This window comes from Cornus florida, unplaced genomic scaffold (genome assembly GCF_030987335.1).
Source record: "Cornus florida cultivar Cherokee Brave unplaced genomic scaffold, ASM3098733v1 CherokeeBrave_3.0.0_Hap2_Chr07, whole genome shotgun sequence".
NCBI classification, from domain to species: Eukaryota; Viridiplantae; Streptophyta; class Magnoliopsida; order Cornales; family Cornaceae; genus Cornus; species Cornus florida.
Genome location: NW_026775577.1, coordinates 9,865,007 through 9,888,376, shown reverse-complemented (window position 1 = coordinate 9,888,376; position 23,370 = coordinate 9,865,007). Strand labels below are relative to the sequence as shown.

Below are 23,370 nucleotides of genomic sequence, written 5' to 3'. Positions count from 1 at the left end.
AACACAAATTGCCAACCTAATGAATGCTCATTCCTAACTCTAAATATCCAGTCTAGGATCATATCTACATATCGAAGTATTCGCTTCCGCCTAGACATGCCTAAAATAGTCATATTACTATATATATATTATACAATTTCTTTTTTTGACATTATATATATACACTTCAATAGTGAACAAAAAGAGCCTTATATATTAAGTTATGTACGCATGGACTGACGAAGAACAGCGAAACTATATCACCGACCACTCACTTATGACGGCGTGATTCCGCGAACAGTCTTCCAAAAGCACTTTTGTTGACACTATTCCAATTCTAACGATAACTCCCAACTAGTCCAAAAAACTCAGTCACTTTCTCTTTATTTCTCTCTCTAGATTTTCTCTCTCTAAAAAAGTAATAGTAGTAGTTTGCAACTGTACTTTCCCTCTCTTCGGTTACCTTTAAATAGCGGTGTTCTTTTTGATGGCGGACACGGAGCATCAGATTCTCTCTCTAAGTTATTTCTCTCTCTATAAGTTGTGATGGCGGACACTGATTCTTCTGTGAATTATCCGATTCCCTCTTTAGGTTCTTTCTCTCACTACGCTGTTTCGCCAATGGAGATTGACGACGGTAGTCCGGCGGGTCAGGGTAGGCTTCGGAGGCTGAGATGTTCGGTTCATAACTATGATTGGGGTCGAATCGGGCGCGATTCGGGGGTTGCGAGGCTGTTCTCGCTGAATGCAGGGGCTGAGATTGAGGAAGAGAAGCCTTACGCGGAGTTATGGATGGGGACTCACGGGTCTGGACCTTCGTTCGTGGTTCAGAGCGGTGAGAATGGTGTGTCGGTTGGTGAGGAGGGTGGGGATTTGAGCTTGAAGTCGTGGATTGCTCAAAACCCTAGCGTGCTTGGTGATAAGGTTGTTGACAAGTGGGGCTCGAATCTTCCTTTTCTGTTCAAGGTATGTTGTTGAGAGTTTTGCTCGAAATTCATTCCTTTTTTTAGCTCTCTATAGATTTTTGGTCTTAATTACATTGGGAATTTCTCTTCTGGTGATGGGTTTTTGTGATTCTCTTACTTCTTGATGGCATTATTATTCTTCCTTTTCTTGTTCAATGTATGTTGTGAGTTTTGCTCGAAATTAGATCTTTTTTTAGCTCTAAATTACATTGAGAATTTTATTTTCGTTCTCTTCTGGTGATGGGTTTTTGTGATTCTCTTACTTCTTGATGGCACTAATCTTCCTTTTCCGGTTAAGGTATGTTGTTGTGAGTTTTGCTCGAAATTCAACCCCTCTCTGTCTCTTTTCCTCACTCCCTATTGATTTTTGGTATTAATTACATTGAGAATCTTATTTTTCATTCTCTTCCGGTAATGGGTTTTTGTGATTCTCTTACTTCTTGATTTGTTTCCGTGGAACATTACATCTATTCCGAACAAAGAGAAAAAATTTGGTCTAAAGTGTTCTTTTTCCCTCTTTCCAGAAGTAACATGATAGATTTGCTTACGAAATTGAAATATCTATTGTTTTGTTGGTTTGTAAAATTCTGTAATTTTTTTGATTGTTTGTTTGGTATAGGTACTTTCAGTTGCAAAAGCATTGTCAATACAGGCTCATCCGGATAAGAAATTGGCGGAGGTTCTGCATAAGGCGCAGCCAAATAATTTTAAGGATGATAATCACAAACCTGAGATGGCTTTGGCACTAACGGAGTTTGAGGCACTATGTGGATTTATTGATATTGAGGTAACATTCTATCTTAATCCCGTGGTTGCTTAGTTTGGTGATGTAACTTGTGATTTAAAGTTGATTTTTATTTATTTATTGCTTGTGAGGAGGATGCCGAGTCAATTAAAGTTTTAGTCGTGTAAGTGTAAATGATCGAATAAATGCAAGATAAGTTAATTTGGTATTTAGAAATCTAATTATTCACTTGAAGTGTTGTGTGACAGTTGGAGGAGTTTGTGTAGTTGGTTGTGATTCTTTGAGAACTTAAATTGCCACATGTAATCTTTAGGTGGTTGTTATAAAGATTGCTTTTTTTCTCTTGGCATATTTTTGGAATGGATGGGAGTAGACCTTATTTTTTCCTATTGTTGTCTAATTATCACTAAGTGCATATTTTTGTTAACGGCTGATCTCCATGTTTTAACTTCTATCGAATGTTACTCAGACTCCATCAAAATGTTACAGGGCCAAATCATCATTGTGGTCATTTAATCTAGAATTACGTTTTATGCATGGTTGCTTGTTAGATAAGGGTACTTAACACCAATGCCGAGATATCTTTGCAATGCCCAATATAGGTAATCCACATGGATTGCAGTTTCCATATGGCTTCTATCATTGCTTAAGTTGGTTCTGCTTGTTTGATTTTTGAGTTGTAATCATTTTGAGATCTATTTAAATCCTGACATCATTAGTAGTTTTATTTTATGGTAAGAAGTTAATATCCTAACATCTGTGCCTTTTCTCTATAAATAGTTTAGGAAAAATTTAGTCTGCATATGTTTCTCTTATGTCCCTTTGAGGTGGTAAATTAATACAGAAAACACTTTTATCTTTTTTCTTGTATCAAACCTGGCTAATCCCGGATCCTTCCTGAACCTGGTTATTGATTTCCATGGGGCTTTGCTTATATAATATGTGTACTGTGTAAAGCATCTTGATGCCGGGAAAATATTTGGAATTATCAGTTTTCTTGTGGCTGGGGGAAATTATTTTGCACGTTTTTATAGAGAATTATGTTTGTGCAAGATTTTGAGCTGTTCTGTGAAGTTCAGTCTTATATGGAGAAGTGTGTCCTCCCATGGTCCTCAGTGCATGTGATGCAGTATATATTGTTAGGCCACGTAATATGCAGTAATGATCTACTACCATTCAATCTCTACTAATTGCATATTGCATTTGTTTTTTCTACGGGTAAAAGGCTTGCTGAAGAATCTTGACAACTGAACAAAGGCACCTATTCTAGATGTTTTTTCTAGTTATCGCTGCTAGGAACTTTTTGAACTTTGAGATCACTGGAGGCTAATTTTCTCGACACCTTCCAGGGTAGATGAACCCGAATTCCATGTCCTGATTGGGGAGCTCAAAAAGGATGTTTCTCATTATTTGAATCACAACAGTGCACGGGCGGACTGAAATATGGTTCTTGCAAATGCTTCTTTCCCTTTTAACTGCTTCAATCACAAAAATATCTTCATTAGGATCTGGTCTGTGGCAAGTTCAGAAAGTTGTGTCTATTTCCCAGTCAATTAAGTATCTGGGATATGGGAATTCTTCAATCCCTAGTACCATCGTTTATATTTGAGTTGTCAACCTCTGATGATAGGCAGTGCTCTGCTAATGGGTTTTGCTTCTGCTGTTTGACACTTTGACTTAGAAACATATGCGCACTCAAAAAATTTAACCCAGAAGGTTATTTCTTCTTAATTAGTTTTACGCTTAGGTAGGAGTCTAGGTTCTCAAATATTATTTGGTTTTAGCCCCACATTGTTCTTACCTGATGTCGTAGGGTAAGTTCTCTCATCTGAATTATCTGATGAGGCTAATTTCTCACCAGAAATTATTTAGAAAGAAGTTCGAAACCATATTTTCTGGGATATTAAATGCTTTTGGTTAACATGTTCTAGCATTACTACTGGTTCCAGGCAAAGTAAAAGCCTCCATTAGCTAAACCCTTTCTCACCCTGTCTTCAGGCCCATAAAATTTTAATACACAGTTGACAGAGGCCTCCCTTTGTATGTTGCATTGTTACCAATAGGATGCAATCATGCAACCTTGTGTATTCTCTTATATTAGTCACTTTCTTTAAGAACAAAAGAAAAATATTGTCTTCTGTAAAATTCCTCACAAGTTGAGTTTGGAAGCAGTACATTTTACCGAGAGCTACTAATACATCTAATTTTAGATGGAGCTGTGGAAGTTTAAAGTTGTACTGGAAATTGGAGGGTTAAGGGCATGTAAATTTATAAGGTTCTGAATGATTTAGATTGGTGAGGTGACCCAAGAAGCCTTGGGGAGATGGGGTTGGGAAGGTCCTCTGCAGAGAGCTGTGCAAGTTCAAGTTAAGGGTTTGAAGTATTTAGTGGCTTCAGTTACTAAAAGCTTAAGCCTATGATAGATAAGGCGGAGACATTTTTCCCTGCATAATGTAGGGAAGGGGCCATTTAGTCCTACTACCTCTTTATTGCAAGAGCGCTTTCGGCTTTTCTATTACATAATAGCAATCAGGTTGATACTGGAATAGCCGCCTATTTTTCTGTGAAATACATTTTGTCTTTTTTCAGATGATGGGCTAAAACTATTTTTTTAAACAAAAAAAAAAAAAATGCTTGTGCTCATTTGCTATTTCTTAAGATCAAGTTGATTTACTTGGAGAAACTTTTCATTGTTTTCAGGAGCTCAAGTGTGTTATTCAGAATGTTCCTGAGATTGTGGAAGTGGTTGGCAATGAATGTGCAAACCAAGTTTTACATGTTAATAAGCAAGATGGGGAGGAGAAATTAAAAGCAGTTTTGCAGTCTATATTCACCCAACTCATGTCAGCTAGTAAGGATGTTATTTCCAAAGTGGTACCTAAACTCATCGGTCGTCTGAACATGGAAAATAAGGTATATTGGAATTCTGTCCCTTATAATATCTTTAGGTTCATGTTTCTTCATCTTATTCAAGTGTTTAATAATTTTCTTTGATTGTTTTCATAATATTTTTGTAAGGGTTTTATGAATATAAAAATCATTAAAGAATTTGATTTTCTGAATTAACATATTTTCTTCCTTCTCCTATCATCATCACGTCTGCCCCTCCCATTCCCTTCCTTCCTTCTTGGGAAGCTCCTAAGTTATCATTCGCTGTTTCTTTATAAGACTCCCCTTTCCACTTTGCATCAGGTCAGACAGTTGACGGATAAGGAGCAGCTAGTCTTGCAGCTAGAAAGGCAATATCCAGCTGACATCGGTGTCATAGTAGCCTTCCTTTTTAACTATGTAAAGCTCAAGCCTGGTGAAGCTTTGTGGCTAGGGGCAAACGAACTTCATGCATATATACGCGGTGAGTGTATAGAGTGCATGGCAACATCAGACAATGTTGTGCGCGCTGGCCTTACTCCAAAGAACCGAGATGTTCAAATTCTTTGTTCCATGCTCACATATAAACAGGTGAATATAGCATCTGAACGTCTGGCAGATTTTCTTGTTTGTTCGATGGTTCCTTTTTTTTTTTTTTTTTTTTTTCCCCTTCCCCTTCCAGTCTTAATTTTATCTATTTTATATCCATGAGGCCTTTAATTCGCAAAACCTTTAATGTTCAACTATAATTCTGTTCTGAAAGATGACAGAAACTTAGTTACCTGCCTTTCTGGTTTATGTTGCTGGTTAATGTAGTATGAAGATGCTCTGTATATGTAGGAAGAGTTTGAACATTGATATATTTAAACTTCTTTTTTTCGGGGTTGGGGTTACATTTAGACATATTGACTTCACATTGTGCATCTTGTTTGACACTAGACTTTAAATCTGGTATTATGGTAGCATCCTTCATTTCTATCTTTTGAATAAAAATGTAACCATCATATTGAAATTTTTACACTTTCATGAGTATATTTAGTTTGAAGTAATGACTCTTGCTTCAACACTTGTTTTATGTCTACCTGTTATATTTTATTAATTTAAGGGTGTAAAGTCTTGCAACATTGTGGTCAAACTGCTTTGGAGCAACTATGGCCGAACCCCTAATTTTCAAGAATGTTCAGAATTTCAAACTCGGATGTTATAGGCTTATTGTATCTTTTGTGCTCATTTTTTCTGCTTTCTTGCCTTGTGTATGCACACATATATAGAGGCATTACTTGGTGAATGCATTTCTGTACTATTATGGAAATGTAAACAAAACTTGTGCGGACACATGAACTGTGCATTGAAATTATTGGTCTTTTAAATTCTGTGCAACTTCAAGTGGTTAATGTTGCTTTCTTTACCCTCTCAAATTTCAAGAGTAAACATAAGGAGATACGTTTTTGCTTTTATTTTCAGCATCCATTGGCTTGGATCAATATGCTCTTTTCTTTGCATCTAACTAGATGTCTATTGCAGGGCCCTCCTGAAATTTTGCAAGGAATCCCTTTGAATCCATATACCAGAAGATACCTCCCTCCTTTTGAAGAATTTGAGGTTGATCGCTGTGTTCTCTCCAAAGGGACATCAACTGTATTCCCAGCAATCCCCGGTCCCTCCATTTTTATTGTTGTGGAGGGAGAAGGGACAATGTGCACATCATCTGAAGATATAGTAACCGAGGGTGATGTACTATTCGCAGCTGCAAACACTGAGATAAGTGTAACGACATCGTCTGAGTTGCATCTTTATAGAGCCGGAGTAAACAGCAGGTTTTTTTGAGCCTCTTGAGTTGGAAGCAGCAGCATCTTTCAGCCGCATGGCAAGTGAATTTAGTTATTTTACTCATCTTTTTTGATTTATACGGCTGCTGTTTATAGTTATGTGTATTCATGTATCTTTATGTAATATTAACATACATAAAGTTAGAGAAATAAGATTTACTATATTGGAAAGAAAATGTGGACAAGTTTGTCATGTTCTCGTAAACCCAGTTTTTTTTCGTATTTTTTTGCCCTGGTTAAAACTCACACCGCCACTTTGCATTATTGGACTTGAACCCTCGACTTTCTACTTTAGAAGGTGAGTAAGTTTATCACTAGGCTGCAGCTTTTGGTGGTAAATCTAGTTCTAATTTGTATGACTATATATATATATATATATATATATATATTTTGCAAACTGATCTTCAAAATGGAACAATCAGGCTGTAGTTAGCGCACCGAAATCCAATATGGTTATTTAGCAGCTCACTTTATGCTAGTTATTTGCATTGAACATCATTTTTTAGGTTTTTTGGGATGAGAGTTGGAACCTGTATGGGGAACAATACACTGTCCGTGTGTTTGTTTCTGAAGATCATGCATAGTTTCCCCGCCCTATACTCAAGTATGTATTCAACTCCCGCCCTATACTCTAGTATGTATTCAACTCTTTGGTTGTTTCCCTTTCTCCTCTTATATGGCATGTTCTGGAATAAACAGTAATCATTTGAGTCCTCTTTTGCTGAGTTTGGGAAGTCAGATGCACGCAGCTTTTCCTCCGCATGCAGAGAGGTTGTGTCCTTGTTTCGAACCAGCAACTTCTCGCAATTCCAATGAAGAAATATTGTTTCATTTCTTAGGTTGAAAACTTCAATTCTAGGCACGAACCTTCTTCTTATCATACCTCCATAGCTCACATAATTTGACCAGTTATCTCCTATTTTATGTGCATCAGTTATCTCCTATTTTATGTGCATGATTGTTCATATTTTCCGGATTAGAAAGTTTCTCTACTAATTACTTCCTATGAAGAATTCGTACTATTCAACACCCGTATCAAAGGCAGGCGAAAAGAAAGTTGAAAAGCTCTCAATCCTTCAACTTCTCAGATTTCTGATGCCAAAATCTTATGAATGTAACAACAAAATTATTGTAAAATATTCTGAATCGAACTACAACACTTTTGAGATACAGTTTTTCCATGCCCATGTATAAAACCATTTTGCTGAACATTTCTTATAAATGGTCACACAATTTGTTGACCGTTCGGGCTATCATTGACAAATAGTTCAACAGCTGAAACAAGGAAAATAAAACTCCAAAAGATCACAACCCCAAGAATTTGACACAAGCTTCCTACCGATGATGCCATTGGAATTGAAAAGGTCATAGGATTGAATTGGTGAGTCATTGAAAAGGTTATATGAATGAATTGGACGGTCACTGAATTGGTTGTATGCATGAATTGATCAATTTTTCCCAGATAGTTCAAAGGCACATGCATATCAACCAAGATTAATGAGAGAAACTGACCATCTTGGAAACAAATAAAAAAACACAAATATGGAAAGTAATTTCACAACTCAAGTCAAAAGGTTATATGAATGAATTGGACCATCATTTAATATACCATATTGCATGAATTGGTCAATCATAAAACCTAGTGGTTTTCCCAAGAAGATTAAAGGTACATATCAACCATGATTAATGAGATCAACTGACCCATCTTTGGGGTGAAAAAAATACCTATAATATATATACAAAGTAATTTTGAACTCAAATACAGGATAAAGTGCAAAAAACCCCTTCAACTAGTCATGTGCAATTAACCCCTTGAACTATAATTTGTCACCTTGAACTATTGAATTTGGTGCAATTAACCCTCAATGTAACATCTCCGGCCAATTGGTGTAAACGAAACTAGTGAAAGATAATTTTACCCCTTATAAAAACTACGTCGTTTCAGTTAAAATTTCAGTAACAAAAACAAACATTATCACCATGGTCTGTCATGGAAGGTGTAATCTCAGCTACCACTAAAAAATTGACAACAAACACCAACCTTATCACCATTAGTATGACCTGGAGGGCCTAATCTATACCAAAAAAAAAAAAAAAAAAAAAAAAAAAACCACTTCCAGAATATACAAAACCAAAATACCACTCCCGGATAAATTCAATTAAATCCAGACAAAGACCAGCACAATTGGAATTTTAAAAAAAATAATAATAAAAAAATAAAATAAAATAAAATTTTTGGGTAAAATCTGTACAACATCTTCCTTGGGCAAAACTGTACCCCAACCAATGACGACCACCGAACGAGGACTCCGCTACTGCTGTCAAGCACCGGGAAGGAGCGGAGGCTGATTCGGGCAATGCCGTCGTGGGTCTTTTTCTGGAGGGGGAAGCCGCAGCAGTGCTTCGCTATCGCCGCCGACGACCTCCGGTCTGCTCTCTGTACTGGTTTTACTCGGATCGATGACCTCCTGCTTCGCCGACGAGCTGTTCTTGAATGATCTGGCCGAGGCGACAGAGGGTGTGCGTCAATTTGTATGGCAACAAGGATCCCAACAAATTTGTAGAGTGTCAAGATCCCAGCAAATTAAACTCGACCAAACAAAAGACAGGCACAAAGTGAGGGTGTTGCAGAGCCACCATGAGAGAGGGTGTTAGTTAGAGAGAGAAAGCTTGTGTTTGAGAGAGAGAGAGAGGGTGTTGGCTGCCATGGTGGTTGTTTGTTTTAATTAAAATGTTTTTTTCTTTTTCTTTCCAATACAAATTGTTGTATTCAAATGATGATTCAACTCATTTAGAAATATATGATTACAAAGTGTGTGTATGTATTTATATATATATATGGGAATTCGATTGACGATGTTTGGTTGGAATTTCACGTAACCCACCATGTGGTCTTTAAGTTCAAACGGGGTTAATGGCACCAAATTGGTTAATTCAGGGAGTTATATGTCAAATTAATAGACGAGGAGACTTTCTGCTACTTGGCCAATAGTTGAACAGGGTTTTTTTTTTGCACTTTACCCTAATATATATATATATATATATATATATATATATATATATATAAAAAGTAATTTCACAAATCAAGGCATCCCTGACCACAACTCTATAAGTAATACTGGCCCTCGTGAATCAGTAAGGGCATAGTTGATACCATATCTATAGACAATGTTGCATTTGAATCTATTGGATGAAAATCCTAGAACAATTAGCTCAACAAACTTAAGGTCTTGGATATAACAAACTTACTCCTCAAAGAAGGATAGTTCTACAACCAAACATTTGCCAAAATTTAAACAGCACGCAAAAAACATATGGAACTTTCATCAATGTTTCAAGATCCAAGATTCAAGATTTAAAATAGCTCATGTAAATGCAATTCATATTGGGTAATTCTTCAACAAAACAGCCATAGAAGGCTAGAATACGAAATCTCATTAGCAGCAGCACTTATGCATCTGTTAGCGGGTAATCGAATACAACATCCTTGCCAGAAAGCTTTCGGTAAACGCCACTAAATGTCTCCAGCTTGTACTCGGTGTCATTTCGTGCCTTGGCATCCAAGAAAATCTGTCAACAACGTATAAACATTATATAGAAAGGACATGGAGGAAGGTTCATATTATAAAAAAGTGTACACTATTGAGAGCAAATTTTCTTTTATTTATTTATTATATTATTTTTTTGGCCTACTGATCTAAGTGTTGCAGATACCTTGATGATTTTGGACCCATCAATCCTGTATCTGATACGTTTTCCAACAATCTCAGCAGGAAAAACAACATCCTCAAGCATGGCATCATGCACAGCCGTCAGTGTACGGGAACGAGGTCTTTGGGCAGCAGAACCTTTCTTTGGTGGGCGCACAATCCTTCTTGTGGCAATAATAACCACATCCTGCCAATCACGGTAGGGTGATTGATAAAACAACACAAAGAAAAGCCTTAGAGACAAACTTCATACCAAAAGGCAAGTGACCTTGATGCAGGATATATCAAACTGAATTTCAATTGGACTAGAAAAAACCAAAAAATAATTATGGGAATAGAAAGTACTTTCAAAGAATCATCAAAAGTAGAAACATACAATAGGATAAAGCTCATTTCAACTCATTCTCTAAAATTCTCATGATGTCAGCAGCTAATACGGATGAAGACATTGAATAATCGTTAACAATTGGTTAATAAACGTGTAGAGGTTTTATTCTGTTTCTTTTTTGGAAGTTGTCACTAAAAATATTTGATTCCAAAGAAACCTTCAAGAACATTCTTAAAGTAAATTATTTGTTGAGAATGTCTAGAAATACCATGCAGGAATGTCTAGAAATACCATGCAGATCAAATAATAAAATATCATTTCCTTAGGCTGCACTCTGCACATCATAGACTAAGCAGACCCATATGGTTAAGGGAGCATCTTTCCTGGCACTTGTGTAACCAGGACACCTATGTTACCTAAACTCTCCAATACCCTCGACATACCTGTGTATATACAACATGGACATGGATATGAAATATGTGCCAACAACACATCCAAATGGGACACCAAAATCCTCGATTACGAGGACGGAAGAAGACGATTCACAGAGAGATGATATAGGTGGAATCTCTCCTTTTAGTCATATTCCATTTAATTTTAAAAAAATATACATTATTATTATCTTAGACAATAAAAAGTAAGACACATTACATTTTTAAGTAGCGTACCTGCCATGTTTTTAAGTATGCAAAACCACATATCCTTATCCAAGTTTTGGACACAATTCAAGCCAGAGTCCCCATATCCTAAATTTTGCAATTAGGATAGACACATCCGCACCTTTACAGGTACAAATATCCAGGTAACACATACCATATTCTAAATTTTGCAATTAGGATAGACACATATCTGCACCTTTACAAATACAAGTTCCAGTAACATCTACCAATACCAAAATTTACACTATAAGAAAAACCATTCTTATATTTTTACTTACACTAAGAACTTATTAACACACGAACACATGCATTTTAGAATCACTTTGTGACGGACAGGAAACAAGGGCTCATAATACTTCAACTGTTAAACTAATATCAAGAACATGCCAATACTGGAATCTAGACATGGCAATATTACCTTTCCACTGAACTTCTTCTCAAGTTCTCTGACAAGTCTAAGGTGGATCTTGCGAAATGCTTTCCTCAATCTATAGGGAACATGGATAACAACAGCCTTGCGATTCCCCGCCACATCAATTTGACTGCACAGGAAAAAAGTTGAGATATCTTCATGCCGACCAAAAAAGAGGGTCAAATTTAAAATGCATGCAGATGATTCCTTACACTGCCGAGTTAATGTAAAGGTCCTTTAATTCACTTTTAAGCTCCTGGTTTGTATTTTCCAAATCAAACAATGCCTGTAAAGATGTATAAAATAAAATTTTTGAAGTAATAATAAGCCAATCCAGAATCAAGAGAAGGTAACCAAAAATATTACAACATTTATAACAGCAAAAATAACCTGTGCAACAGCCTCTTCAAATTCAGTGGGTTCTACATCATTGTCTTTGTGAATCTTCTTCCTTGAAGTATACATCTTGACAGAGCTGGTTTGTAAGAATTGTTAATCAATTAGAACATTTCCCCAAAAAAATGAAAGCAAAAATAAATAGATAAATAAAATCAAAAGCCAAAAACAAAACTAGAAAAAGGGGTAACAAAGTAAAAACATCAAAGAATCAACCAGAGGACTCTATATGTTAATTATGGGATTCCTTCTACAAAATAATTTTACTAATTAATGAGAATAGAAGTGGCACTTCCCTTTCACATGTCAGAAGACTATACATAATTTTAGAGGGACCAACACAATTATTATTCATTACGTGATATAATTTCTACTGGCCAACTGAAAAGGAAAAAGGAATGGCTTCTTGTTCTAGTAACACAACAGGAATCATATTCATACTTTTCAGATGTATGTTGGTATAAATAACAGTTCCTTCATTAGTACCACAATAAATAAGTAAAGAAGAATAAAATGCTAATGCAATGGGCCATGTGGCATGCATGAGAGCACAAAGGAGATCCTAAAGTCGTATACAAATGTCTCTTTTACCATGTAACTTACACACACACACAAACACAGAAAAAACGAACCTTACTTTGCCATATATATGTTTACACCTAATATATGTCCCAACACATGTAATTTTGTAATATCAAACACATGGGCCCAGAGATCATACTACTTGGAACAAGATAAAATCATAGAACAGTAGGCAATGGATGAATGAATAATCTAAAAGCTTGTACTTATTGCTCTATCTTTTCTACATTTCAGATCAAAATTCCCAAAAAGATGGACAATCAAACCTATTTCTCAATTCAAAAGGCAAAAGCAACCTCAAGGATAGGGTCATTCCAATAGCCAACAATCACCATCCGTCATAAAACTACAATCCACATAGCAATAGTTTGACTTAAAGTAAACCTATGGAAGCTAAAAGTAATAACTAAGTGCAGCTCTGAAGCTAAGCTTCTGGACTAAAATAGGTAAATAAGAAGGCTTTGTTGATGGTGTTCGATTACAGAGGCGCTCTCTTCAACTTGTATTGAACTTGGTTTGGAAGAGCCACAAAGGTGGTTGGCTTTTATCCTCTCTCTATGCCTGGCGTGTGGATCACTTTTTTCCAAGAAAAAATATTCTTAACCTTAATTAATCAATCAATCACTCATGAAGTTCAATTTGTCTCAAGGAGGATGGTCTTCAATCTCTCATTGCTTGACAAGTTGCATCCAAAATTCAAGAGCTATAGCCATCAACAACTAAATATGGCCGTCATTTCACAACCTTATTTATGGAATATGCAATTGATTAATAAATGTTACATAGAATGCTATTGTTGGCCATTATTTGGGGGGCTCATATGAAAAATATAAAATTATGTGTGTGTGTGTGTGTGTGTGTGTAAATGGAACATATTGGGTGTAAACCCAAAACACTCTTATTTGACAATAAAACATACTAATACTATCTACAAGATGCAAGAGCGAAACATCATCTAAATCAAAGCCGCTGGGAAATTTATTGTAATACTCATACTAATATAAAAATATTAATTTTAAAATATGTAAGGCTAAATTAGAAAAAATTTAAAGTACAAGGGTTTATGAGGAAATGGAGATAAGATGCACTTGTATGAAAACATACTCTACTAGTATAAAGATATAAATAGACTATCATAATTAATTAGGGTTGAGAAAAATGACTCATCGTTCACGCAAGTTGATTTTGCCTTATCTTTTTTGTATAACATTTATATTCATTAAATTAATCTAACAAACCTAAGATAAAAGCAAGATCAACTTGCCTTGATATCTCTGAACAAGTTTTCCAAAAACCTACTCTATCTCAAACACAAATCCGAGACAATTTTTTTTAACCTTAAGCTATTTATACATTTAAATTATTTGGGTCAGTTGGACTACGACATATATTATTCCCTATTCAAGTCTTATATAAAAATTTAGGTGAAAATGTCACTTTTCAAAGGAGCAAACATCTTTTCTTTAAGTGGGAGTAAGGCTGTGTACATTTGACCCTCCCCATCTGCCACAATGGTGGCAGTAGAATTGCACTTATGGAGTTGGCACTAACAAAGACGATAAAACCACAAGAAATCTCAATCACCCAAAATCAGAACAAGATAAAGAAACACAATTCTACAATAAAAAAGCAACTCCCTAATGTTATATTCACCACCATCCATTTTCTTAACATTCTATTCATACCCAGTGCAATCCAATACAATATAATAACATAATAAAAAGCAAAACTACTAGAAATTTACTATGCAATAAAATTAGCTAACAACTATACTGACTCTTACAGATCAGGAGTTCATAAAACATAAACATGGAATCTAATTACAAATACTGTAAAAATATAAACCCATCACCATAACCAGGAGCTGAAAATCATGTCTTTTTTTTTTTTTTTTTTTTTTTTTTTTTTTTTTTTTTTTGGTTGCTTAGATTGCGCATATAAATAAAACATGCATAGATACACAGTTATGCACACACAAATAAAAGGCACATTCATATGTGAAATGTATGGAAATAAATCGATGTCTGCACATCATTGAAAAGCAGAGGAAAAGCAAATCCAACATATAATGCCTTGAAAAGTGGAGGTTAGAACAGATGAAATTAGTGAAAATTTTAAAAATGAAAAGCTAAAACTTCAGTCGATCATATTATAAGCCGAACGCGAAAACTTGAAGGTTACCCAATTGAATGGCACGTAAACGAAGACTATCCTTTGATTTAGAGACACACCTTACCGCGAAGTGAAGGTCGACTCGCTCTTCACGAATGAACAAAACCCTAGCTTCCGCGGAGAGAGAGTGAGGCTCGGAGTAAGGAGTGTTTAAAAGGCGGAGAGGATTGATGAGGTCGAGTTTTGCCCTAGCTTTGGACGGTGACGATGAACTGGATCGGATGTATGAAATCTTGGCCATCCATTGTCAGATGGGTTCTCTTTGTTGAATGGGCCTAATATGCCAATGGGCTGCGAGACCTTCCACCAAACCTATGTCTGCTTCAGAGAAGAAATTTAAATTGGGCTTAGAAAGGATTAGGCCCATTATTGGGAGTTCTTTAAGCTTAGCCCATCTTGTATACTAAAAATATGAAGTGTGTGTGACACACACAATCCTCATGAGCCCTCAATTAAGTCGAAAGACATTTGACTTTTCATCAGTCTCGATAAACTGTCTCATCCTGTGATTAAGGCTATGTTTGTTTGGATTTAAAATATTTTTAAAAAAATATGTTTTTTATTTTATAGTGTTTGGTTGTCATAAAATATTTACGAATAAAAAAAATATTAAAACCTAACAAAAATAATTTACACATAAATTTTTCAGTAAGTTATTTTACATTATCGATGGACTTGACCTCAATCTCGACCTACACATTTACCAAACACCGAAAAAACAAAAACAAAGAAAATATTTTACTTGAAAAAGAAAAATCTTCTCTGAGAAAACTATTTTATATCGAAACAAACGGAACCTGAATGTAGAAAATTCATTACTTTTATCGGTAAAATAACTCTTTTATCCTCTTCTTGATTAATTGTTTATTTTACATGGTCTGCACAATTGCAATTTAACTGCAAATCGAGTCAAGTGGTTGCCCCGGAAAGCAAATGAAAATCTAAAGTAAGTTTACTGCAAAAGAGTGGCATACTACTCAATTGGCAGTCACAACTAAATAGCATTTTCTTCTTTAGGTTTTTTTTGGGGGCCCAAGTAGAGTGATGGGACATCACAATTATCCCGTCACAATCATCTCTCTTGGGACCCAGCATCCTTGCTGACCTAACTCTCAACCCTTACGAGATTGAGCACACTAATTGATTTCCGACTGAAGATTGACTCTAATATCATTCCATTTTGCACACTTTTCGTATTCACGATTTTTTAAATGCATCTACACAAGTAGGATACATTCCCTTAGAAGTGCAAGCAACTTCTCCCCGTGTGAAACATCTCTAGCAGCTCTCGTCTTACAAAAATATTTAATTTCTTGTGCATTACACTTGAGGTGGAAACATCTCAAAAAGGAAAAAGATACCAAAACTAAAAGGAAAAAACAAAAAAAAAAAACAAAAACAAAAATCATTGTTCATTTGAGAAGAAAGTAGTACAGTTCAATCTTGCAGGTGCATTGTTTTGAAATGAGCTGCTGGAGAAACTAAATCTAATGATTCATATCAGTGTCAGCTGGATGAATGTCCTTCATGATCAAATGAGCTCCTGGCTGTCTAAATCACTCAGCCATGATAAGATTGCTTGTGCACCTCTTTCCCATGAACAATCCAACATCATGTCATGAGCAATGCCTTCGACGCAGACCGGTGACACGCCATAAAACCTGCCTGTTTCATTGAGTCCTTCAGCATCCTACAAACATCACTTACTTTGTCACTTAAATATTATTGACTGAATAGTAACATCCATAAAAATAGAGAAACAAAATATTTGCAAAAACTTTGTGCAATAAAAATTGCAAAAGCAAGGAGCATCAACAATCTAGAAAATGTGGCCGAGATTGTGTTACACAAGAAACAGCAGAGCTGCATGTGCGGAATGAACATTAGAGTTTGATTTCAATAGAAGATGGAGAATATAATGCAATCAACAATATTCTCCATCAGGTGGTTAATTTTAAAAAGTGCATAGATATATTCGAACAGAGAGTTTACCACTATAAAGTCATTGTTTGCACCCAAGACAAGAACATTAACAGAAGAACTTGGCACTGACGGTACAGGAAGTGATGCGTTGAGCTTCCTTAGATCAAACAGTGGCATCCTTGAACTTTCTATCAATAGCTTTTGATAACTGGAAGAGCAAAAAAAAAAAAAAAAAATATGGCTTAGTCCCATAAAAGAACATACAGTTCAGGGGATACAACAAAATATAAAAAAATTATTATATGTTTGTGTTTCTTGTAGGGCTATTAGTTGGGCTTCAGTGTAATGCTCTAAGCTCAATCTGCCTCTCATAAGAATGAAGGTTTGAGTTTGAGAGCTACCACATTGTACAATAAAAGCCGAATTTTAAACCCGTATCTATTCCAACTATCTCAATAATCCTCATTGGCAGGACCGATATGGAGTAATAGCCATATATTTGACTAAAAAAAGTATGAACTAATATAATTAAATTCGTATAATATTTCACAAAGCATGTTTAATGGTAGGAAGGAATAAACTTACATGCCAAGAACAATCTATAAGTACCCTGTGTGCAACAAGAAATTCAAGATTATAGTGGAGTAACAAGACATGTTAAAAAGAGTGGAACACTGCAGTGTGGTTATAACATTCCCTATATAGTACCTGGTCTATTGCTTCCCCAGCGCAGAAATTATCTACCTTTTTTATTTTCTTTTTTTCAGTAATACAATGCCCAGGTTCATTGTCATAGCAAAGTACTAAGTTCACAAAAAATGCCTTTGTTGACTATTTTACATTCTCAGCCCTACCTATGGACCTTTTCATTCATAATCAAAAGCCTTCTCTTTGCTACTTTACTTTTATGACAGTTCCGCAAGCTTACAGCGGTAGATTGTTCAAAACTGTCGTGCAAATAAGGCAAATATCATTGTACTAAAAATTATAATGTCAGTTGAAATAAAACAAATATAAGGTAGCATAAAGCCTATGTGCATTAGTGAAGACAATAAAGAAATTCCACTATACAGATGAAAACAACACAGATGTCTGTTCAAGTCCAAAATTATAATCTTCTCATACAACAAGATGAGTCTAAGCCGACTTTAAGCCCCCTTTTTAGTCAGAAAGTCTACAATGAAAAGCCAATATCCTATAATATAGGTGGTATGGTCTTGTAATTGAAATAGCCCATGACTGCAGTCAATTGAGGCACACAGTGCAACCTAATTTTATAAGAGATACACTTAATGGCTTAGTATAATCGGTTCCAATTTTTAATGGAGTCACCGCTCAGTTTTAGGATTTTATAAAACCACCTTGCTCCAAGGATACAGGCTAACTTGACATCACCCAATAACTAGAGCTGGGGAAAAAAGGTACTAAACAAGAAGGGGTTGATCAAATTACATACTCCTCTTGCCTCATCAAATAAGGGCCTCTACTACATGCCCAAATTGCAACATTGGAATCTTAAAGAGTTACAGAAATCTTTTTAAATAAGCAAATGATTTTAATAAACCTTAAATATTTATTTTTCCAATTCAATCATAATCTACTCAACAAGAAACCCAGTTTCTCATTTAAGTTAGTTAAAAAAATCACTCTTTCCTCACCTAGCAATTGTCACACCTTATGTCCTCCGAAAACATTATATTAAATTCAAATTCCTTACACAGATCACTGTTTTAATGCGTATATACATTTTTTTATTCATTTCTCATCATCTTTCAATTAAAAAACGGAATTTACTTTTAAATTTCGCAACTTAAAGTCATTACACTGCTTCATAACTACAAGAATTTGAAGTTCCGTCTTTCAGGAAACTCTAGAGAGGTTTCCTCTTTCAGAAAGCTCTTGAGAAGGTTTCCTTCTTCAGCTCTTACAGCATACCTTAAGATGCATACTCTTGTCCAGCTAGCATGTTTTTGCATATAGATTAAACTAAGTTAAGTTCAATGTTACATATCATCTTAAAAGATAAAGAAAGTTCTCATGGACAAACCGCAAGACCAGATGATCATCCATTTGGGCAGAGAAAAATGTTTCCTTGCAAAGAGGCAGAGAAGTTTGAAAAGCTTTAGCTGCCAAGCTGCGTGTTACCTGCTCAGCATTTTATATCAATCACATCATCGTCAAACAAATAAACGTTTCCTTTATTTAATGTAGAACTCGGGCAGAAGAATACTGAATATATCTATGAAAAGGTCACCATTTTGATCAAACAAACATCTCAAGAATACAATTTGGTCTAGCAGAGGACATGAGGAATAATAGTGAGTTTGAAAATATAATAAGAGCGATCAAATGGTCGTTTCCCATCTGATTACACATTGGAAAAATGGAACCAAAAACCTAGAGAGAGAGCACAAAATCTGAAGTCATACTCCACTAAAATCACAGCTGAAGTCTAGATACTGATGTTACGAGTTGAAAAAACAATAAGTTGTTCTCATTAGTGTTCCAAGAATCAAAGATGATAAAGGTACACGTGAATTATTTTTATCAAAAATGTGAAGAAGACGAACCTTGAAAGCAGCAATAGGTTTGGAAAAGAGGTAACGCCACACTAGCCCACTAAACAAAGTAAACAAGGAATATGTTACACATGGTCAATTACATTCAAGTAAATGTGCAGAGTATATTGGATAGGGAGTCACCTATTACCCGAAGGAGGGACAGAGCAAACAAGCACAGCTCCAGTAAGATTTGGGTACAAGCTCTCCGTTTCTAAAACCAATCGCAATTAGCATAGGATCATGACGATATTAAGTAACAAACACCACATAAACCAAATATATTAACAAAAAACACTTCCACGATACATAATAGTTGTCTAAAAGGACCGTAACACGACACCACACACCAGTCTTAGGACCACACAGAAAAATGCATCTTGATACGTGGCGGCATGGGCTCATTGCACATTAAACTCATGTCCAAAAATGTAAAGGCCATACCCGGTGCATGTATTATGTCCTTGAAACTGATTTAAGATTGAGACGTGTGACTCATGAAGAGAAGGGATAGAAATTAGACAAACATAAAATATAATGTTATTTAATTGTTTGAAGTGATTCTACAGCCGTAACTATAAATGTACTTGGAATTATAAATCAATTAGGTATTATCTCGCATTAAATATTTTTAGTCAACTTCAACGGATTTAGAGCTAATCATATAACTTGCAGATTCTTATTTACTTCTTTGTCATATTGTTGAAATACGGGGAAAATAGTTATATCGTTTGTCAAAAATCAGTTAAATATTCCTAAGAATTTCATGGATTTAACACAGTAATCATAACCATTAATTGCCACTCAAAACAAAAGATCTTAATGTGATTTTTCATCAATTATTTACACATGGTATAAAATATATATGAATTTCCTAACTATTCATGTTGTATTTTGTTTATAGCCAGAAATTCTCAGTACTACACTTCACCCTTAAGGCTAATGCCTCATTCATCCACAGGTCCTACTTCACCTTCTTGATCATGTATATCAACCCACTGAAGTAGAAAATATACCTAAAATTGGTCTGTTCACCATATTAGCAATGTAATACTGAACAATAAGGCCCCCAAACGAATGTCCAAGCAATACTGGCGGCAATCTAATTTCTTTCTGTATGAAGTCAGCAACATCACCTGCATGTGTCTACTGCAAAATTAGGTTAAAACGGGAAATAAGAGGCAAAGTTGTAAAATGGAATAAAAGATGGAAAGCATTGATCTGAATATTAACTGCAACAATAAAGGAAATTCTTTCCAGTGAAGAGCTAAATATACCTGGAGGGTACCAGCAACTGAACCAGCAGGTGTATCACTTTCCCCCTAACCATGTTGAAAATGTATGCTAAATTAGCACCAGAGTTGTAAAACATACATAAAAATCATGTCGTTACTTAAATATAGATTCAAGAGAAAGCAATCTTGCATTGATGATGCCCTATATCAAGTACTTTACAAGGAAGACGAAAGCCCTTACAAGTAATGAGTAATAAAAGAGAAGATGATAACCCCAGATAGGTCAAACTCATGGAGCAGAATTATGCGGCCAGACCCAAATAAATGACAATATGAAGAAGTGACTATTCTGATGGTTATGGAGTGTGAAGTGTCTAACTAAAATGCAAACCCAGCTGATTGATGGATGTTCACTTAGAAGCAGTGTCGGGACGCTTGGTTGTCCTAATATGTGATAGTCATTCTCCTATGATTCAGAAAATTTTGTACTGATAACAAAATGAGAAAGGGACAAGCAAATCCATTTCAATATTCTGTATCGATGATAAAAAGTTGTTCTGAAGGCAAAAACTTTCCAACATTATCTGAAGAGGACTAGAACTTTATGGCCTAATGATCCATTTGAAATAGTGAAAACATTCATTTCAGCTTTGGACGTAACCACATCTATAGCATTGTTGTGAGACTGGCTAAAAAATGTTTTGATTGTGATTGACATGACTTGAATCCAAATAAAAGAGAATAAAAGGAACTGGCAAGAAGTGCCCACTACTTGCACTATTTTTACTACCAATCCTCTTGTCAAAAAGAATCTGAATTACGATTGTTGAGGCTATCTCTTTCTGCTTCAAACATCATCGTTCATCATCACTGATTAGCCCATTACGTCCAATTGAGCAAATAGTTATTCTCTAATCTCTAGAGAGGTGAAAGATAAAACCCAATTTTTCTCTATTGAATTTAATAAATAAAAAATTTCTTGAAATTTTTAATATCTATGTACACAAATGTGATAATTCAAATTAATTTCATAGCAACCAATGTGATGAAAAACTTCCATATGTACACAAAACCCGAAAAAAAAAAAAAAAAAAGTTCTGTTTGGTTGCTAAGAAAATATAAAAGAGAAAAGAGATTCAAAATTTCACATTGGTACTTTTATTTATTTACTTCTGTTTTGGTTTCCCAAAATGGAAAACTCATCTCATTTTCTTTTTGTATGTGAAAACACTCCTTAAATGCGCCAGTCGTATTGAATTCACTAGGGCAAGCGTTTTTTTTTTTTTTTGGGTAAGTGCAAAATTAACTTTTTTGGTTCCACATTTTCTCATCAACCAAACGGAGAATCAGAAAACAAAAGAAAAGATCGAAAAAAACAAATAGCCTCTGCATCTAGCTCATTATTAGCAAAATTTGTAGCTTATCGGTCGGTCTAGAGTTCAAGAAACATATACACCTCAATAAGTGATGGAACTAAGATCTGCATAGCAAATATTGATACATATATAGAACGAGTACCTGACCCAACAAGCTAAAAGCATAACAATCATATCCATGTTGTGAGAAGAAGGGCAACCAGTGTTCAGCCCAACACCAAGCTGCGTGAAAGCTTCCATGTATGAACACTAGAGGTGGGTTTTTCATTCTCTCTCTTCTCTCATCCGAGTTTTTGTAGTCAACACTCTTCTGGAAGATAACCTCCATGCTCATACCAGAGGGGAGCTCGTGGAAAAGACGGAACTGCCCTTGCTTCAGCTCGTACGGCACCCGCAATTTGAAGTCCCTGTTGAGGATGGCGCGGGGCATTACAGTCATTTTGGTGGACGGAACGTTTGCAAGAAGAGCTAGAGCAGCCATTGTGCTCTGTGACTCCAATTGAGCAACAATTCAGATGCTAGCTTCAAGTGTAGTATCACTTTGTGTGTTTTTATGAATTTACCCCGAGACTTTAAACGCATATTTTACCTGTCTAAATTTTGCTACTAATTATTTAAAATTTACCACAATAAGGAACAACAAAAAAATCCTTAGGAGTGATTCGGATCCTTTTATACATTTAGGCCCTGTTTGGAAAGTGTAGTGTGATGTAGTGTACTGTTCTAGTCTAGAATAGAACAAGTGTTTTGTAGTGTGATGTTCTGGAATGAGAACAAAGCATGTTTGGTGTTCCAAGTTTGCTCTACCGAATCATGGAACAAAAATATGGTAGAACATGTTTGGTAATGTATCTTGTTCTAAGAAATATGAGAACAAAACATGTTTGGTGTTCCAAAGTGTAACCAAAATGTAATTGATAAATAAAATAATTAAATATGTTGGATTAAAAATGTTTTGAATTAATATTTTCTTCAATACATTTTTTCTAATATAAAGTTACAGAAAATGATTATATTACGCCGGACATATTGTTCCTCCATTTATATTAATTTATTATAATAACCATATAAATAAATTTATAAATCCAAATATGGAACTGAAATAAAGTTTCAAAAGATCATAGTTTCATAAATTTTAATATATTACATACATGAGTATAAATAATATTACAACATTCGCCAACAGTCACAATAAAAGTTCATGTAATAAAATTAAACTTTCAATACAACATCATTTCTCAACAGCGACAATAATAAACAACAACAACATAAGCAAAAACAACAAGAATATAGTTATAGTAAGACAACAACAACATCCATAGATAATGTAGTTTTGCCGCATTTGTTGAGCTTGCATAACAGCAACTACATCCTCCAATTCTTCCTGCATGCGACCGCCCACTTGAGAGCCATGGTGCATGTCATCCAACCATATAAATGCACGATCATGTGACTAAATTAGAAAAAAGAGTTGTACATTATCAGAATGCACCTGTAACACTAAGATGTATTTAAAATATTCTTATTAATGCTTAAAATAAAATTGTATACCTCCCAAGCTGGACATCTATAGAATGATCGTCCATAATTCTTAGACGTTCCAGCCGTATAAAGATTCATGCGACCCCTCCCA

The 23,370-nt window shown here is 35.3% G+C and overlaps 3 protein-coding genes across 5 annotated transcripts; 1 reads left to right on the top strand and 2 right to left on the bottom strand.

The window, feature by feature from the left end:
- Positions 1-255: 255 nt before the first annotated feature.
- Positions 256-6,562, top strand: LOC132316097 (mannose-6-phosphate isomerase 1-like). Its single transcript, XM_059814610.1, has 5 exons — positions 256-945; positions 1,564-1,731; positions 4,390-4,602; positions 4,882-5,148; positions 6,082-6,562. Exons 1-5 carry the CDS (start codon positions 526-528, stop codon positions 6,382-6,384), a joined length of 1,371 nt encoding a protein of 456 aa, XP_059670593.1. The 5' UTR covers positions 256-525; the 3' UTR covers positions 6,385-6,562.
- Positions 6,563-9,594: 3,032 nt separating this feature from the next.
- On the bottom strand, positions 9,595-14,820 carry LOC132316095 (small ribosomal subunit protein eS7-like). Of its 3 annotated transcripts, none has more exons than XM_059814607.1 (6): positions 14,705-14,820; positions 11,886-11,970; positions 11,708-11,781; positions 11,502-11,625; positions 10,101-10,283; positions 9,595-9,956 (listed from the first exon to the last, which is right to left on the bottom strand). In XM_059814607.1, the coding sequence occupies exons 2-6, from the start codon at positions 11,958-11,960 to the stop codon at positions 9,837-9,839; spliced, it is 576 nt and encodes a 191-aa protein (XP_059670590.1). In that variant the 5' UTR covers positions 11,961-11,970; positions 14,705-14,820; the 3' UTR covers positions 9,595-9,836. The 3 variants fall into 3 exon arrangements, with proteins under 3 accessions (XP_059670590.1, XP_059670591.1, XP_059670592.1); XM_059814608.1 differs by having other exon boundaries at positions 14,710-14,806; XM_059814609.1 differs by having other exon boundaries at positions 14,655-14,786.
- A 1,091-nt stretch (positions 14,821-15,911) lies between these two features.
- On the bottom strand, positions 15,912-22,285 carry LOC132316094 (uncharacterized). Its single transcript, XM_059814606.1, has 8 exons — positions 21,880-22,285; positions 20,404-20,448; positions 20,143-20,272; positions 19,271-19,340; positions 19,139-19,187; positions 18,616-18,713; positions 16,638-16,776; positions 15,912-16,335 (listed from the first exon to the last, which is right to left on the bottom strand). The coding sequence occupies exons 1-8, from the start codon at positions 22,216-22,218 to the stop codon at positions 16,177-16,179; spliced, it is 1,029 nt and encodes a 342-aa protein (XP_059670589.1). The 5' UTR covers positions 22,219-22,285; the 3' UTR covers positions 15,912-16,176.
- Positions 22,286-23,370: the final 1,085 nt, after the last annotated feature.

Coding starts and splice junctions, on each gene's coding strand:
- LOC132316094 (XM_059814606.1), bottom strand. CDS start 22,218: ATGGCTGCTCTAGCTCTTCTTGCAAACGTTCCGTCCACCAAAATGACT. Junction 20,449..21,879: donor CTTTTAGCTTGTTGGGTCAG/GTACTCGTTCTA, acceptor CAACATGGTTAG/GGGGAAAGTGATACACCTGC. Junction 20,273..20,403: donor CAGTTGCTGGTACCCTCCAG/GTATATTTAGCT, acceptor ATTTTGCAGTAG/ACACATGCAGGTGATGTTGC.
- LOC132316095 (XM_059814607.1), bottom strand. CDS start 11,960: ATGTATACTTCAAGGAAGAAGATTCACAAAGACAATGATGTAGAACCC. Junction 11,782..11,885: donor TTGAAGAGGCTGTTGCACAG/GTTATTTTTGCT, acceptor ACATCTTTACAG/GCATTGTTTGATTTGGAAAA. Junction 11,626..11,707: donor CTTTACATTAACTCGGCAGT/GTAAGGAATCAT, acceptor TTTCCTGTGCAG/TCAAATTGATGTGGCGGGGA.
- LOC132316097 (XM_059814610.1), top strand. CDS start 526: ATGGCGGACACTGATTCTTCTGTGAATTATCCGATTCCCTCTTTAGGT. Junction 1,732..4,389: donor GTGGATTTATTGATATTGAG/GTAACATTCTAT, acceptor CATTGTTTTCAG/GAGCTCAAGTGTGTTATTCA. Junction 5,149..6,081: donor CCATGCTCACATATAAACAG/GTGAATATAGCA, acceptor TGTCTATTGCAG/GGCCCTCCTGAAATTTTGCA.